The sequence below is a fragment of the Marmota monax genome, unplaced genomic scaffold (genome assembly GCF_021218885.2).
Source record: "Marmota monax isolate L192 unplaced genomic scaffold, Marmota_monax_Labrador192_F-V1.1 WCK01_AAM20220418_F8-fsc00102, whole genome shotgun sequence".
NCBI classification, from domain to species: domain Eukaryota; kingdom Metazoa; phylum Chordata; class Mammalia; order Rodentia; family Sciuridae; genus Marmota; species Marmota monax.
Genome location: NW_026692494.1, coordinates 821,164 through 838,251, shown reverse-complemented (window position 1 = coordinate 838,251; position 17,088 = coordinate 821,164). Strand labels below are relative to the sequence as shown.

General features: G+C 41.0%; 2 protein-coding genes across 2 annotated transcripts; both read right to left on the bottom strand.

Annotated features, from left to right (window-relative positions):
- Nucleotides 1–4,656: 4,656 nt before the first annotated feature.
- Nucleotides 4,657–5,577, bottom strand: LOC124092219 (olfactory receptor 7G2-like). Its single transcript, XM_046443692.1, has one exon. The coding sequence runs from the start codon at nt 5,572–5,574 to the stop codon at nt 4,657–4,659; it is 918 nt and encodes a 305-aa protein (XP_046299648.1). The 5' UTR covers nt 5,575–5,577.
- A 4,732-nt stretch (nt 5,578–10,309) lies between these two features.
- On the bottom strand, nt 10,310–11,616 carry LOC124092279 (olfactory receptor 7G2-like). The gene is made up of 2 exons (XM_046443740.1): nt 10,696–11,616; nt 10,310–10,387 (listed from the first exon to the last, which is right to left on the bottom strand). The coding sequence occupies exons 1-2, from the start codon at nt 11,614–11,616 to the stop codon at nt 10,310–10,312; spliced, it is 999 nt and encodes a 332-aa protein (XP_046299696.1).
- Nucleotides 11,617–17,088: the final 5,472 nt, after the last annotated feature.

Sequence of the window (17,088 nt, the reverse complement as noted above, 5' to 3'; positions counted from 1 at the left end):
GGATTTTGTTTATTTCAAATATTTTTGTAAATATGAAATACTTAAGGATATATTTGAAAAACATGTGAAGGGTTTGTACCCTGATAGCTATAAAAACTGTTGGAGAAAATTAAAGAAAGTCTAAAAATATGGACACATATAATATATGCACAGATTGGAAGACTGTGCTTATATTATATGTCAATTGCCCCTGAATTGATATGAAATCCCAACGAAAATCCCAGCAGGCTATTTGGGAGGAGTTTAAAGTTGAAATGGAATGTGTAAGACTTAGGAGAGCCAAAACAATTTTGAAAAAGAAGAGTAAAGTCAGAGGACTCATGCCACCTGAATGATAAAGCTACAATAATTAAAGCAGCTTGAGGTTGGTTTCAATGCAAACAGATCAACAGGGTCCCCCACAAATGGACAGCTGAGCTTGATATGAGATGCACCTTCAGACGTGTCTCCAGGTGCACCAGGTGGACCAGGTGTTAATCTTTGCTTTGACCAGTCTTTGGTTGCAACCTCGAGAAGGGTCATGAGCAGTAGCTCCCACTCACAGATGCGGTCCCAGGAAGGGCTGACAGCCAATGCTGTGTGCCACCAGCACTCCTGCAAGCTGGGTGAGAATTTAGGTCCTGGGGGCACACCACAGTGTCCACCACACACGCCTCTGTTGGACTGCCCATGTCGTTCCTCCTGGAGGGATGGCCCCTTGAATAAGGGTCTACTTCAGTTTGGGTACAGTTGTCTCAGCATCTAGAACAGAGCAGGGCTCCACTCACGTTCATTAAGATTTGGTGGAATGATGAATGATTAAACAATAAGTAAGTAGCTGTTAAGGAAGTGGATCTTCCCATTGCCACTGGAAATCCAATCGCACATTGGATGGCCTCCAGACTTATATTTTGCTGTTGTCTCTACACGTAGACAAATGGGATTCTCAGTCAATGGGGGCTACTATAATGAAACTGCAGAGAGTGGGTGGGTTCAACAACAGATGTTCGTCTCTCAGACTGCTGCATGTTGCAAAGTCCAAAACTGAAGTGCTACAAATTCACTGGAAATGGTGGGTCATCTTTGTGTTTTTTCACATGGCTCTCTTCTCTTGGCAGAGAGGGAATCTCTGGTGTCTTTTATTCTCCTTACAAGGATATGAATCCCATCATGTGGCTCTACACATATGACCTCATATAAATCTAAGTACCTCCACACTACCACCTCCTAAATCACCACATTTAGAGAAATCTGTAAAATATAATAAAAGTTGTTGGGCTGGCAAAAGTTACCTTCACAACTGTAAACAAAAAAACTTAACACTGAAAAAAACAAATAACCCAATCAATAAATGAGCTAAGGAAATGAACAGACACTTCACAGAAGAAGAAATACAATTGATCAATAAATACATGAAAAAGTGTTCAGCATCTCTAGCAATTAGAGAAATGCAAATCAAAACTACTCTAAGATTTCATCTCACTCCTGTCAGAATGGCAATCATCAAGAATACAGGCAACAATAAATGTTGGTGAGGATGTGGGGAAAAAGGTACACTCATATATTGCTGGTGGGACTGCAAATTAGTGCAACCACTATGGAAAGCAGTTTGGAGATTCCTCAGAAAGTTGGGAATGGAACCACCATTTGACTCAGCTGTCCGACTCCTTGGTTTATACCCAAAGGACTTGAAATCAGCATACTATAGTGACACAGCCACATCATTCTAGACAAGCTCAATTCTAGACTATGGAATATAGCTAGACTATGGAACCAACTTAGGTGTCCCTCAATAGATGAATGAATAAAGAAAATGTGGTATATATACTCAATGGAATATTACTCAGCTTTAAAGAAGAGTAAAATTGTGGCATTTACCAGTAAATGGTTGGAGTTGGAGAATATCACACTAAGTGAAATAAGCCAATCCTATAAAACCAAAGGCCGAATGTTTTCTCTAATATGCAGATTCCAATTCACAATAAGATGGGAGGGCACTAGGGAAGAATAGTGTTACCTAAGATTAGGTAGAGGGAAGTGTGGTGGTGGGGGATGTGGGGATAGGAAAGACAGTGGAATGAAACAGCCATTATTACTGTATGTATATATATGGCTGCATGACCAACGTGATTCTGCAACATGGACACTCAGAAAAATGAGAAATTATATTCCATCTATGTGTGATATATCAAAGTGCATAAATGCATTCTCCTGTCATGTATAACTAATTTAAACAAATATAAAAATAAAAGTATACTAAATTTGGGGAAAAAAAGCTGTATGGCTTATTACCACATCAAAATTAGTGTCAGCCAACAGCTATTCTGTAATCACAGAGACGTGATATTAGAGCAGGATATGACAATCACACTGTTTAGGAAAGAGAGTCCAGAAAAGCATCAACACATAAATGAAGAGTTCCTTCCTTGGCGATTTTGTTTTACAGTGATGGACTACGAAATATAAGGTGTGCTGAGAAATAAAACTGAGTTTAGATTCCTGCCTGAAATCAAAGGCAAAAATAAATTTTGTAATTTCATCTTTGGTTGCAAAAGGTAACAACAACAACAACAACAACAAATGCTTTCTGAGTGCAAGTAGGCTTTTCAGATCACTACGTAGTGAGCAGAGACAATCAGGGCATATACTGACAAATTAAACCCTGTTAAAACCAAGCAGGAGTAGGTATCTACAAATACGCAAATGAGCAATCCATTCCATTCAGACATAGGCAATATATACTTTATATATGTGATAATAATATGTACAATAATATATAATTCATTGTGGTATTATCTAATGAACTACTTTGAATAAGATTCAGAGAACATGGAAATATCATAGACATGTATCTCATAAGAAAGGAAAACAATTACACCATAATGTATAAAAGAACTCTCAGCTTCAATATAAGAAAAAGGTAAATTAACTGAATGCTATTTTAAACCATTAGACTGTCAGGGAAAAGGAATGCTTCAGGGAAGATGTGGACCACCAGGAATTTCCAAGGGTGGGGGTAAATAGATTTAAGCACTTAAAACTTTTTGGAACTAACCCAAAGTGAAAAGATCCTGTTTTGTATCCAATAATTTTACCCCAATAACAAAATTATGTTTTCATTCCTTCAGAGGACATAGAGGAGAATGTTAAAGTAGCTTTATTGTAAGAGGAAAAAAAATTACTGAAATTACATCAATGCCAGAAATGCTCCATATTTTAATAGCATCACACATAATATTCAACTACAGAGCACTGAAAATAGATGAATCACTGCCACACCCAACAGCATGACTGATTCTGAAGCAAAATCACAGGACTAACAAGAAGTCATGGAATTCACGTATTAAATCTGAACTTCAATAGTAGTTAATTTATTTAATAAGAGGGATACATAAAGGATTGATTTTTACAAATCCATAAGAGTCTAAGAAAATGACAGCTCTGTGGGGCTAAGTGATCACACACTGGCATCAATAGTGACTCCATCCATCCAACTCCCACCTCTGGTCACAGTGCCTCCCGTGTGCAGTGTGTGCTCTGCTTCCGCTATAAGGAAACACAGGATTGCATTTACAGCCTGTCCACAGAATCAGGTAAAAGCTCCTGCTCTACAAATCCCCTTCTTCCAAGCAAGTAACAGTCACCTTTATCCCAAATATATTGCATGTTAACAGGACAGGATCGAGGATATTTTGATGGCCACCATTCAGTCCACTTCAAGGATACAATGTGGCTGACCCATAACCCATGACTTCCTAGTTAAGTCACCAGGAGCAGACTCTCAGAGTGTCACCTCAGGCATCCTGTCCAGATGTGACATCACCCATGCAGTTATGGCCTGGGGACAGGAACAGAACAAGTGCTAGGATGAGGCCACTTCATGGGGATCTGAATGAAGCTCCACATCTGTCCCAGTGCATTCCCAGACTCTGATGATCTAGGAATGGAAGGTGACTCTCTTCATTGGTAGAGCTGTCATATGCATGGTATTCTTTTCTTATTAGCATAGAAATCATCTTCATTTAAATGTTCTACTACGTCACAGTCATCTCAAACCACTGATCATTTAATTATGCCAGTTACTCAGATAGACAATGTGTGTGTTGAAGCTCACTAAGGCCCATTAGATTGTCAGGGTAAAGGAATACTTCAGGGAAGATGTGGACCACCAGGAATTTACGAGGGTGGGGTAAGTTTACTAAAAGGTCCAAGGAATTGCTTCCTGGGTTACGAATTTGCACCCCTTTGTCTCACAGCAGGTTCGACAGTGGAAGGCAGCTGGGATGGCCCTGGACAAGATCTCCAGGGGAAGCTGTTCTGCAGATGTGACCACGCTTTCCTGTGTCCATTCTTTCCCTGTTCTGCTTCACTAATGTGCCATCTACTGAGGGTACAACACAGAGAAATTCACTACAACTGGAACCCCTGTTTTAGACTCCACTTCTGTGAAACCTGAACAAGGAAATGTGTTTAGAGAATGGAAAAGATAAGTCAAACATCACCAACCTAGACCACCTGAAAAGTAAGGTTTCAACCAAGTTAAAATGCAAGTGGTCATTGTGTTATCTCAACATCTTAGAAGGACATAGTGACAAAGCGTCAGGTATTCGAGCTAAGCAGGAACACTGTCACTTGACTTCCTCTGGAGACCCCATGTCATAGATGAGAAACTGTCTGTCAAAGGAGTTTTCTGAAGGCCTCCTTCATGTCCCTGTTCCTCAGGCTGTAGATAAAGGGGTTCAGCATCTGAGGGACCAGAGTGTACATCATTGAAGCCACAGCAGAATTCCTGGGTGAGTCGGTTAATGAAGAGCTAACGTAGACCCCAAATCCTGTCCCATAGAACAAGGAGACAACACACAGGTGAGACCCACAAGTGGAAAAGGCTTTATGCTTTCCTTCTGATGATGGAATTCTCAAGACAGAGGACACAATGTAAATGTAAGAGAAAATGATCCCAGAGAGAGGAACACCAGCAAAGATGCAAAATGAAATATAAATCAAGATGTTCTCAATGAAGGTATCAGAACAGGCCAGCTTGATGATAGGAGCAAGTTCACAAAAGAAGTGGGGGATCTTTAAGTCTGTGCAGAAGGACAGCCGTAGGATCATCAGACTGTGCAGCAGGGCATCCACAGTGCTGAGGAATAAGGAAAACAGCAAAAGCAGTCCACACAGGCAGGGGTTCATGATGACTGTGTACCTCAGGGGATTGCAGATGGCCACATAGCGGTCATAGGCCATTACTGCAAGGAGACAATTCTCCATACCAACAAACACTAATACAAAGCAGACCTGGGAGAGGCATCCCGTGTAGGAGATGCTCTGATCCTGTCTCAGGATGTTCACCAACATCTTGGGGATGATGGTTGTGCTTAAGGAGATGTCATTAAAGGACAGGCTGCAGAGGAAGAAGTACATGGGGGTGTGGAGGTGAGAGTCAGAGCTGACCACCAAGATGATAAGCAGGTTCCCCAGGATGGTGACCAGGTACATGGACAAGAACAGGCTGAAGAGAAGGGGCTGCAGGGCTGGGTCGTCTGTCAGTCCCAGGAGAAGGAATTCTGAAACAGCTGTGTGGTTTCTAGCTTCCATGATGTTGATCAATCTGTTGCAAACAAGGTGGTGAATATACATAGATCTGTGGCAGCAGCCCAACGTGGGAATGTGTTTGAACACCATTCCTGAGACACTTTGACCTCTGCGCAATAGCATCTAGAACTCTGAGAATATCAGCTTCTGTTGCAAAGCCACTAGTCTGTGGTAGGTGGTTATGTGTACCTCAGGGGATTGCAGATGGCCACATAGCGGACATAGGCTAATACACCCAACACCAAATAAGACTTTGAGTAAATGTCAGAGTGCTTTGTAAGAGTCATCACCTTTGAGAAAGGGAAGATTTCCTGCCTGAAGGAAATGGCCCATGTGCTTGTGCACCCAGTGGAAGAACAGGCGCTTCATGACATCATGTGAGGGCCTATGGGAAGGGTTAAGGGGTGGATACTGACTTGCTGGGCATGGATCCTGTTTCTCATCGTCTCCTGCACATGCTTTCTCCTGCTTCCCCAGGATGAAATTCTCAAAACACGTCTTCCCTCATTCCTACAGCATTAACTAGGGGACTTTGTGCTCCCTTTCTGGTTTCAAGAGGAAAGAAGCTGAACATCTTACCTGAATACTGAAGATGGAAAATCTGTTTCAGGACGTGCAGACAGACCAGAGGGATAATGGATCCTGGTCAGGGAAGATTGTCTCTGGGAGGAGGCTTGGGTGTTGCTTCCTGAGCAGGGCAGGGCTGGGGAGTGAGGTCAGATGCTGCATCCTGATGCTATTTCTCTGGGGTCTCAATATGCAAAGCTCCTCATTAGACCAGCTATTTCACAGTCATTCTCACCCCAGGAGTGCAGGTCCTTAAAGACCAAGACTCTGGAGGTGGGGAGTTCTGGATGGCTGACTTCCTGATCCCTGAGGAAAACTGTTCATCATTCAGTTCTCCCCATGGTTCCTGCCCATCCCCAATTCCCAGACCTTGAACTTGCAATGCCTACTTCCTCTACAATAGATCCCAGTGTTCCATCCAAGTTAAAAACTAAGGCACAGCTGTCTATTTAATTACCTCCCAAAGCCTGGTTCCTATTTTAGATGTGAGAATATGTCATATATACATATATACCTTCATATATATGTAGGTATAAATTATTACATTTTTAATGTGATCTAAGAAACATGGAATTAATCTAACCCAGCTTTCTTATGTACATATGTAAATATGCAGCAGTCATTATGTATATTCACAAAACGCTAACTAAAAACTAAAAAATAACCTAAAAATAAATACCAGTAACATAGGTAACAAGAGGAAAGGGAAGAAGGTAGGAGAACAGGGGAGGGAAAGGGATATACTGGCGAAATTATATTTCATGCCTTTTTAATTATGTCAGAGGAATCCCAATGTTATGTATAACTAAAAAGAACCAATAAAACAGAAAATATGTCAGCTAATCACCAAAAAGCAGACTGTGCCAATGTCCATACTCTCAGTACATGTGGTCAGAACTTAACCTTTTGCTTAAAAAGCAGAGGTGGAGCTCCACATCAGTGTTCATTTAAAACATTTTACTTAAGGCTTCTATATCTTCATGTGTTATCAAAACATTTTACCCCATGTTCACTCATTCTGTATGAATTTCTAATTTTCAAGGTATGTTATTTGAGATTTTTGCCATGATGGCATCTTTCTTCACCACTTTAACCTCATTAAGTTTTATAACACATTAATCATAGATAAAATTTGCAAAGATATCATTGAGATAATAAAAGAAGACCAATCTTCCATGTATCGCACAAAGAGAACGGTTAATCTAAATAAAAGTAAGTTCAAGTTTTCCACACATTTACAAAGGAACTCCGAGAAAGCATGTTTAATGGGTAGAAGCCAAGGATCTCTGGATTTATCCCTGTAAGCTGGAAAGGAGTTTCCCTTTCCTGGTAATGAGGACTAAATGCCCCAGGAGAAGATGTATTCCAGTGGCTAAGCTAGAGCTTCTTTATCTGAGAAATGTGGATGAACTGCAGAGTGAAGCCCAGCCTAGACCCAGGACTTGGGCTTGGTGCCCCTCAAAGTGTCAGAAAATCCTCCAAGAGTCTAACCAAGCTCACTGTCCACCAGGTGGACAGATCTGTGACAGTGTCCACATCGTCAAGCAGCAGAAGTCAGTGATGTGAGTCAGGTGGATGGACCTGCCTGGTGACTGGTGAGGGCAACTGTGACCTGCAGAGGACAAATGTGGCTACGACCTCATTGGATGGACCTCAGAAAAATATGAGTGGAGAAGAGCTGGAGAGAGCTTCTTGAGGAGTTTTGCTATTAACAAAGAAGAGAATGTGACTGTAGCTAGACCAGGACGTGTGGTACACATAAGGTTTATTGTTCACTTTTCTTTTCCAAACCATTTTTGTTGTGTTATAATTATACCTCATGGGATTTGTCTGTACATACAACATGGTTAGATTGGTCTTAATTCCTTTCTCTCCATCCTCACTCTCTCTGATCCACTTGCTCTACTCTAGCGATGTCACTCCTATTTTGTTGTTATTTTCATTAGTGTATTAAAATCATATGTAAAAATGGGTTCGTTGTATATGTTGGTACACGGACAGATCATAATCATTCGGTCTCATTCCCCAGTTTATCCCCACGCTGTCCTCTCATCCTTCTCTCTCCATCCCTCTGCTACTCTATTGGTCTCTCATCAGTTTTCATGTAATCATTCTATTTACCCTTTCTTGTTCTTACTTCCACCTATGAGAGAAAACATTAGACCACTGATTTTTCTGAGTTTGACTTATTTAACTCAGTATGATATTTCCGAGTTCCATGCATTTGCCAGCAAATGATGTGATTTCATTGTTCTTTGCTTTTCTAAAGAGAAATTCCCGACCATTTGACATCATGATATCAGACTCTGGAGTTCATTCTTTGCCATCATGTAAGGTGACCTATTATGCTACTGGATGAACGAATCTGAAGTCGCTAAGAATCCATCGCCCGCCTCCTGATATCTACCTGAACAGAGCATCAGAGATGTCCCTCAGCTCTCAAGGTCTCCAGCCCTCTGCACACACAGTTGTATTGAGCATGTGGCTGCATCAAAACAAGCCAGAGCAACTTCCCCAAACTTCCAGGTGCCATGGCTACTGTTTTCATGAGCCAAGGCTTTTAATTATCCATTTAGAATGAAACATTATTTCTTGTGATGTGTTGCACACAATTTCTTTCCAAACCAGAGGAGAGAAAGAATATGATATGCAGGGATTTGAAAAAGCTGGAGAAAAGAAGTAAACATTTGTTGTTGTATCCTGAGCTGAATGTTAGGATAATAGAGGCACACTCTCCCAAGACAAGCGTCTAGGCTGCTTTTGAAGTTGAAAGCAAAAAAAGAGTGGATTTCAAAGACAGAAGAAAACATTGAGCCGAGTATGTATGGGCACATCAGTAGGTGTAATGGTTGAGGGACTTCCAATACTTAATCCAGTGTCTTATCGGGGAACTCACTCACTGACAGTGAAATCATTGCAATGTAAGATTATTGAGACAGTCGTTTGAGACATGAGACACATCGATTCCTTTCCTAACACATCTTTCTTAACTTGGTGTCGGCCAAATCCTCATCCTGAGATACAATGAGTATGTCTTTATGTCCCTCCCATCTTTCTGCTCATGTCCATCACAAGCACCACTTGCAAGTGGACATGATTCCTTCTGTACTAGGTTCTGCCTCCCTTCAGTAGGTATCTTTAGAGTCACACATGAAATCAGGAAGTTTGACACCATGGCTCACATCAAAAATAAGATAGGCACACATACAAATATGTATTTTTATATATATATATATATATATATATTAATACAAGTGGCAATACATACAATATATTATGAAATGCAACCATGGAGGTTTAATGTTATTTAGGATTCAGTGAAATTTGAGTCTGCATATTTTAAACATGATTTTCTAATATAGTCCTCATAATCATAATGCACTAATCATTTTGCTGAGATTTTATTTTATTTTTAGAATTTCACTGCGAAGTTTTCCAAACATCAGAGTTTGTCCCTTTCTCTCTCTTTCTCTCCCTCAAAACACACACACACACACACTTCAGTTTATAGATTGAAATCTTGTATTTTGGTTATCAATATTTTTACAGAAAAGTGTAAATTAACAGCAAAGCAGCTGTTCCTGTCATACAAGGAACCTCAATGCCATCTACAATGATGATGAAAATGTACAATAGTCCATTGAAAGTGTGAGTGTTGCAGGAAAATGATCAGACACTCACAATCCATACTATCTGCATCTCCAGGGTTACAGTGCCTCCCACGTTTCTCTGGGTCTTCTCTCCTCTGTCTATCTTATAAGGAAACGTGAGTTTACATTTAGGGTCCACTAAGACACTCCAGGAAAAACTCCTATTCTGAAAATCACTTTCCCCCTTCATCCTAGAGGTTACATTTGCCCATTTATCATATTAGATAAGTGTAAGTGAGTGCAACCAGATCTGGTCTTAATTGAAGGGCCACCATCCCCTCCACCACAGAAATGCAGTCTGGTTGATGCATGGAAATATTAAATATCAGCACATGAAGTGGGAGGAATCTCGATTTTTTGCCTCTGGCATCATGTCCAAAATGACACCTGAATTTGTTCCTATCACTGTGGGAACTCAAGGAGAACCAGTCCTGGGTGAGCTCAGGAGGGGTAAAACCCTTCCCCCTTCATCACTCATCCCCCTACAGTGTTCGCTCCATTGGCTCACAATAGCATGCTATCTAGGATGAGATTCCCTTAGACCTAACTACATGATCTGGTGAAAACCCCTTTCTAGATATGACTACAGTTTGTGTTACCTGTCCCAAAATCAGTGTGTCAAAAACATTGCTAAAACTAGAAACCCTGCTTTAAACTCTTCTTCCTGTGAACCCAAGAAAGAAATTGTATTTAAGGACAGATAAATGACTTTTAAAAATCACAAAGCTTGATACAAAGTAAACTCAGGTTTCAACCAAGTTAAAATGTACCTACTCATTGTGTCATTACTTTAGAAGAATGTAGCGATAGAGAAAATAGGCATTCTGGATCACCAGGAATCCTGTCACTACAACTTTCTCTAAAAGTCAAGTCCAAAGCAGATGACACATCTTGGAGGAAATGCTACCCTACCAATGAGCTTCCTCAAGGCCTCCTTCATGTCCCTGTTCCTCAGGCTGTAAATAAAGGGATTCAGCATCTGAGGGACCACAGAGTACATCACTGAAGCCACGGCAGTCTTCCTGGGGGAGTCAGTCACTGCAGAGCTAATGTACACTCCAAATCCTGTCCCATAGAACAGGGAGACAACAGACAGGTGAGACCCACAGGTGGAAAAGGCTTTATGCTTTCCTCCTGATGATGGCATCCTCAAGACAGAGGATACAATGTGAATGTATGAAAAAATGATCCCCAAGAGAGGGACACCAGCAAATACACAGGCTGCAACAAACACCAGGATGTTGTTAATAAGGATGTCAGAACAGGCCAGCTGGAGGACTTCAGCTAGTTCACAGAAGAAATGGGGGATCTCCAGGTCTGTGCAGAAGGACAGCCGCAGCACCATCAGAGTGTGGAAGAGGGCATCCACAGTGCTGATGAGCAGAGAGAATTGAAGAAGGAAGATATAGAGGTGGGGGTCCATGATGGCTGTGTACTTCAGGGGGTGACAAATGGCCACATAGCGGTCAAAGGCCATCACTGCAAGGAGAAAATTTTCCAAGACAGTAAAAATCAGGACAAAGCAGACCTGGGAGAGGCAGCCTGTGTAAGATATGCTTTGATCTCGTGCTTGGATGTTCACCAGCGTCTTGGGGACTGTGGTGGTGCTTAAACAGATGTCAGTGCAGGAGAGATTGGAGAGGAAGAAGTACATAGGGGTGTGGAGGTGGGAGTCAGAGCTGATGGCCAGGATGATGAGCAGGTTCCCCAGGATGGTGACCAGGTACATGGACAGGAACAGGCTGAAGATGAGGGGCTGCAGGGCTGGGTCATCTGTCAGTCCCAGGAGAAGGAATTCTGAAACAGCTGTTTGGTTTCTGAATTTCATGATGTTGATGAATCTGATGGAAAAGAAGTGGTGAAAAGATGAGAAAAATATTAGACCACCAGCATCTGTGTAACATGGGGATGTGTTAGGGAAACACCACAGTGGACACCCCGGTCTCTGAAAATCACCTCCCCATACATCGAGAAAATAAATTCTTTTAAAAATGTATCCAGTTGGGGTACTTGATTATGATAGCCTTTGCAACTATCCCACTCACAAGACTTCCAGCCAAATAAAGCCTGAGAATACAAGAAAATATCCAAATCCTTTGTAATAGTCATTATGTTTGATGAGGCGTAGCCTTCTGCTCTGAAGGAAGCATGATCTCTTCTTATGGAGAATATGAAACTGGAGGAATAGGACCTGGGTAAGTATCAGTCTGAATGTATGTGGCAGGGGGTCATGGCGAAAACAGACAGGTGACAAGAGTGGCCCAGGGCACTGGTTTCTCAAAATCTTATGCATACGCTGACTTCACTGCTTCCATAGAATAAAATTTTCATGAAATCTCGGTCCTCATTTCCAAGGTGCTTTCTGAGAGGCCTTCTGTTCCATTATTGGCTTTGAGAAGGATAATGTTGAGCATCCTACCTGAATACAGAACACAGAAAGTATGTCCTCAAGAAATGGGGGCAGACTGAATGAGCCAGTGGAACCCTGCTCAGGGAGGCTCATCTCTGGGTGGAGTCTCAGGTACTGCTTCCTGGATGGGCAGGACTGTTGACTGAGGTCACAGGTTGACTTTTGCAGTCTCTGTGTCCCTGGGGCTCAATATCCAAAGCTCCTCATTAGACCAGCTATTTAATCCCAGGAGTATGTGTCTTCAAAGAACAAGACCATGGAGGCCTGCCTCTGACTTCTGAGCATCAACAAAGTGTTGCTATTCTCAATTTTATAATCCTATGCTTTTCAGTTTTTCTCCCACTAGGTTATTGTTCTCTTTTAATTGTATGCACCTTCAACCTCAGGGAACATACCTTCCTAATGATGAGACCCTGTTAAGTGATTTCATTGTTGCATTTTTTCTGCTTGCTTGAAAGTGTAAAATAATTATGAAAGAATGAAGACATGCCTTTTTATTAACTTCTCAAAATTTGGTACAACATGTAAGGGTGTTAATACTGAACAAAAAAATGCTGAGGTTTGTACTGAGAAAAAATGAGGGAGAAAAAGGATGAAAAGAGATAAGCAGAGGGAAGGATTTAAAGGTTCACTTGAATTCACAATATAGATGAGATAGTGTTTGTAAACCAGCAATTCTCCAACTTTAGCATGTGGGAGAGAGGTGAAGTGACAGATTGTTGATCTAATCTCTGGAAATTACTATCAGTAGATTGAGTGGGTTACAATGATCAGCACCCATTACAAGTCCCCAGGTGATGCTGTTACTGCTATGGGCTGAGGTATCACTGAGTTTATTGTCATTTTGCCCACCTATGCTTTTGATTCATCAGTAGCATAGAACCCAGATACCAAAAAGCTGTTTCAGAATTCCTTCTCATGGAACTGAAAGAATATCCAGAAATGTAGCTGCTCTTCTTCATTATATTCCTGTTCATGGACCTTCTTGCCCTGGGAAGCCTGATCATCATCCTGGTTCTAAGTTCTGACTCTCATCTGCAAACCCCCGTGCAACCTCTTCTGTACTGGCATCTGCTTAAGCACATGCATCATCTCAAAGATGCTGGTGAACAAGCAAGCACACTCAGACAATTACCTACCCAGGGTGTCTCAATCAGATCTTCCTTGTTTGGTTTTCCTGTCTTGGTAAATTGTCTCCTCACAGCAATGGCCCATGACTACTATGAGACCTTCTGTTGCTCACTAATGTGCACGTTCATTATGAACTTCTCACTCTGTATACAAATGCCTAGTCTCTCTGACTACTAGTTCCTCAGATTCCATGCTGCTCAGTCTGATGATGTTGTGGCTGTCCTTCTGTACAGATATGGATATCCCCCACTTCTTCTTAGGCCTGATTATTCTGATACCCTCATCAGTAACATTTTGTTCTTTTTTTTAATTTTTGATTTTTATTTATTTATTTATTTTTGCCTTTCATATCAATTGGTAGTTCCTGGATCATTTTCTTATGTACTCAAATTGTCTGTTCTCTTTTAACAATGTCATCATCTTACAAAACATACAAAGATTTTTCCACCTAAATGTCTCCTCTCTTAGTTTTGTTTTGTTTTTCTTACTCCATGGAAAACTTTTGGGATTTACTTTTGCTTTTTACATACTTATTCATCCAGGAGAGCTGCAGTGGCCTCAGTGCTATATTCTATGGTCCCTCATCTCATTATCTACAGCCTGAGAAACAGAGACACAAATGAAGCCTGAGGAGAATATTTAGTAGAGTAACATTTTTGGATGATTGTAAGCATATTTAAATTAGATTTCTAGACTGTATCTTAGTGATCACTGGAGCTTTCATGTAAACCTTTTTAATTTGTCTTTTTGAGGAAGACCAATTTCTGTAAAGAAAGACTTTACTTTTTGGAGTAAGTGTTCAGTATGGAAAAACATGGAAGAAAATGAAAGCTGGAAGGATTAAGGGTCATGAGTTTTTTTACAAGCAAAAGAAGACCATCCGTAAGTCTAACCATCTCTGTAGGTGTGGAAATGAAAATAATGGAATTGTTACATCTCACAGGAGAATCCGGAGAGTACCCAGATAGACCATCACTGGAGCAGGTGCCGGGAGAGCAAAGGGAAAAGTGTTCAGCACCACCGTTGGTGGACAGCTCCATGCTTAGCTCCCATTCTGTCTTACAGAGCAGAACTTCTCAACTGGTGTCCCGAGAGCTCCTGCAGAGGTGGATCATCTGAGGACTACATTCAGGTTCCTTGATCTCACCCCAAAACTATTGAATTTGGATCTTTGCTGAGTCTTCTGAAGCATGTGCTTTATAAAGAAGTACTTCTCAAATCTTAACAGATAGGTGTTAATTAATATTTAAAGAACAAATAGTATAAGAACAGGAAAGAATAGTTAGTGATAAATATTTAGCTCCTTCCAAATCAGTTAAACATATCTCTATCTCATGACTCATTCATTTCGCTGCTCAGTATTTACCTAGGAGAAATGAAAACACATGTCTACAAAAGGATGTGTACACGAATGTTCATAACAGTGCTGTTTGTAATCATCCCAATCATTTATGGAGAGGTGAATGAATAAGCAAAGCATGCAACATTCAAACAATGGAATATTGCTCAGGAAAGTAAGCAACAAACTAGAGATATAAGAAAGATGTTGTGTCAAAAAACCAAGTATGATGTAGGAAAAACAGAAATGAGTTTTACAAAGGAATATTGGAACTGGAGATGTAACTCAGTGATACAATACTTATCTAGGATGTGAGAGCCATGGGATCAATTTTTAGCATGGAAAAATTGACAAAGAGACAGAAAGAAAGTTTTTCTGTAGATGGATGCATCATTATTGATTTTGGTGTCCATCAAATCTATTTTTATCTATCTATCTATCTATCTATCTATCTATGCATATATATAGAGAGAGAGACATGTATCTGCATGTCTATATCTATATATACTAAATTCTGTTTACAGGCGTATAAATAAAAGTACATACTTTAAATATATGTACCTTATTGTATATCAGTCACACTTCAATAAAGTTGTGAATAATAACAAAAATGCCTTTTTGCATTTGATTGCATGTAATATATTAGTAACTGTTTGATATAAAATGCAAAATAATAAGCATAATCAATGTTCCATGGGCCATACTATTGCTTCTCAGAGTTTGAATTTTTATCATACCTTCATTATTTTATCACATGAATTTACACAAGTAAAGTATATGTCTACACATGTAAATGCGCTATATTTACCAACGTGAATGTTGCATTTTTGTAGTATTGTTATTAGGTCAGTGTTGCCTTGAATATACAAAAATAAGAAGAATAGAATACAACCAAAGAAGGGAGGTGTGTTGAGGTGTGCAAGGTGCTTGAAGTGGAGGTGAGCCTGAACAGGTAGAGGGAAGAAGGCATCTGGTTGGGCTCTCCATGTGGGAGAATCAGCCAAAGCAAAGCTCTCCATCACTCAGGTTTGCTCATTAAAGATTTCTGCAGCCCTATGATTGCATAAGACTAAACAGAGTTTGACTAATTAGGAGCTTTGGATATTGAAGCCCCATGTGTCACAGAAATGGCAAACATTTTGCCCATGACCACCCACTCAACACCTTGCCCAGGGGAGAAACAGCTCACCCGGCTCTGGTCTCAGGACCATCATATCTGCACAGGAGGCAGGTACTGCACTATCTCTCTGTGTTCCTTGAGAAGAGAGAGCTCATCTTTCTCCTTCATATCCAGGGAGGAACAGGATGTCATTCCTCAGTGTTGTCACCCAGGTAATAAGAAGTCTACTGGCTTGTGCTTTCCCATAATGGCAGGTTTTTGTCTGTCAACTAATATCAGAACTGGGTCATTTGTTGCCGCAGTCTGGCTGGGCACAATCAGGAGCCACTTGTCAAAAGAAACTAACTTTATTTTTAGAACCACACACGACAAACAAAATAGTCTCTCAGGAAAAACCCTCAGAGCCTCAACTGCCACCACCGGCTTTCCCCAAGCCTCCCTCTCCCACACAAGCTTCTCCCCACCTCCCACAATCCTCCTGCTCTTGAGGCCGATTGGCTGGGTCACGTGGGCGGAGCCAAAAAAGTCCCCCAATGAGCAGCTCCGTGGTCTGAAAGGGCAGGGAAACAGTCCAATGAGCATCACCGCAGAGGAGCCAATCAGCTAGATGTTGCTGGGGCCGAGGAGCCAATCAGCTAGATGTTGCTGGGGCCGCTGTGAGCCAATCATCAGCCAGCAGCTGGAAGTTTGCTGGCAGCTGGAAGTTTGCTGGGGCCCCTTTGGCTGTGGCTCTCAACAATTTGTGGGTTGTCTTCCTGATTCTCTGTCATCTCCATGTTTCCTTCTACTCATGCACCATTATCTGAGTAAGTTTCATTCTACTAATGCCCTACTCTGACCTTAAAGTCCAGCCACTCTTGCTCAGTTTTGAAGGATGTTTTAGAATTTCCCAATCTTTCCTTTAATTTATCTGACAAGTGTCAAAAGTACATGGCCAGTTTCTTCTTACTTTTTTCCTTCCTGGATCGTAATACCCCTGTTGTAGAGCAAATACCTGGCTGACACTACTTCCTGTTTGATGATACTCTAATAGACAGCCACATAGAAGAATGAATTTATGGCATTTTCTAAAAAATGGGTGGAACTGAAGAACATTATGATAAGTGAAATAAGCCAGGCTCAAAAGATCAAGGATGGAATGTTTTCTCTAGTACATCAAAGCTAGAGAGAATAAAAAGGAATAAAAAAAGGAAACTCAAAAAAATATAAAGACCAATGGAGTAGAGAAAAGGTATGTAGAGACAGGGTGAAGGAAAGGAGAATGGAAAGTACTGGGGAATGAAATGTACCAAACTATGCC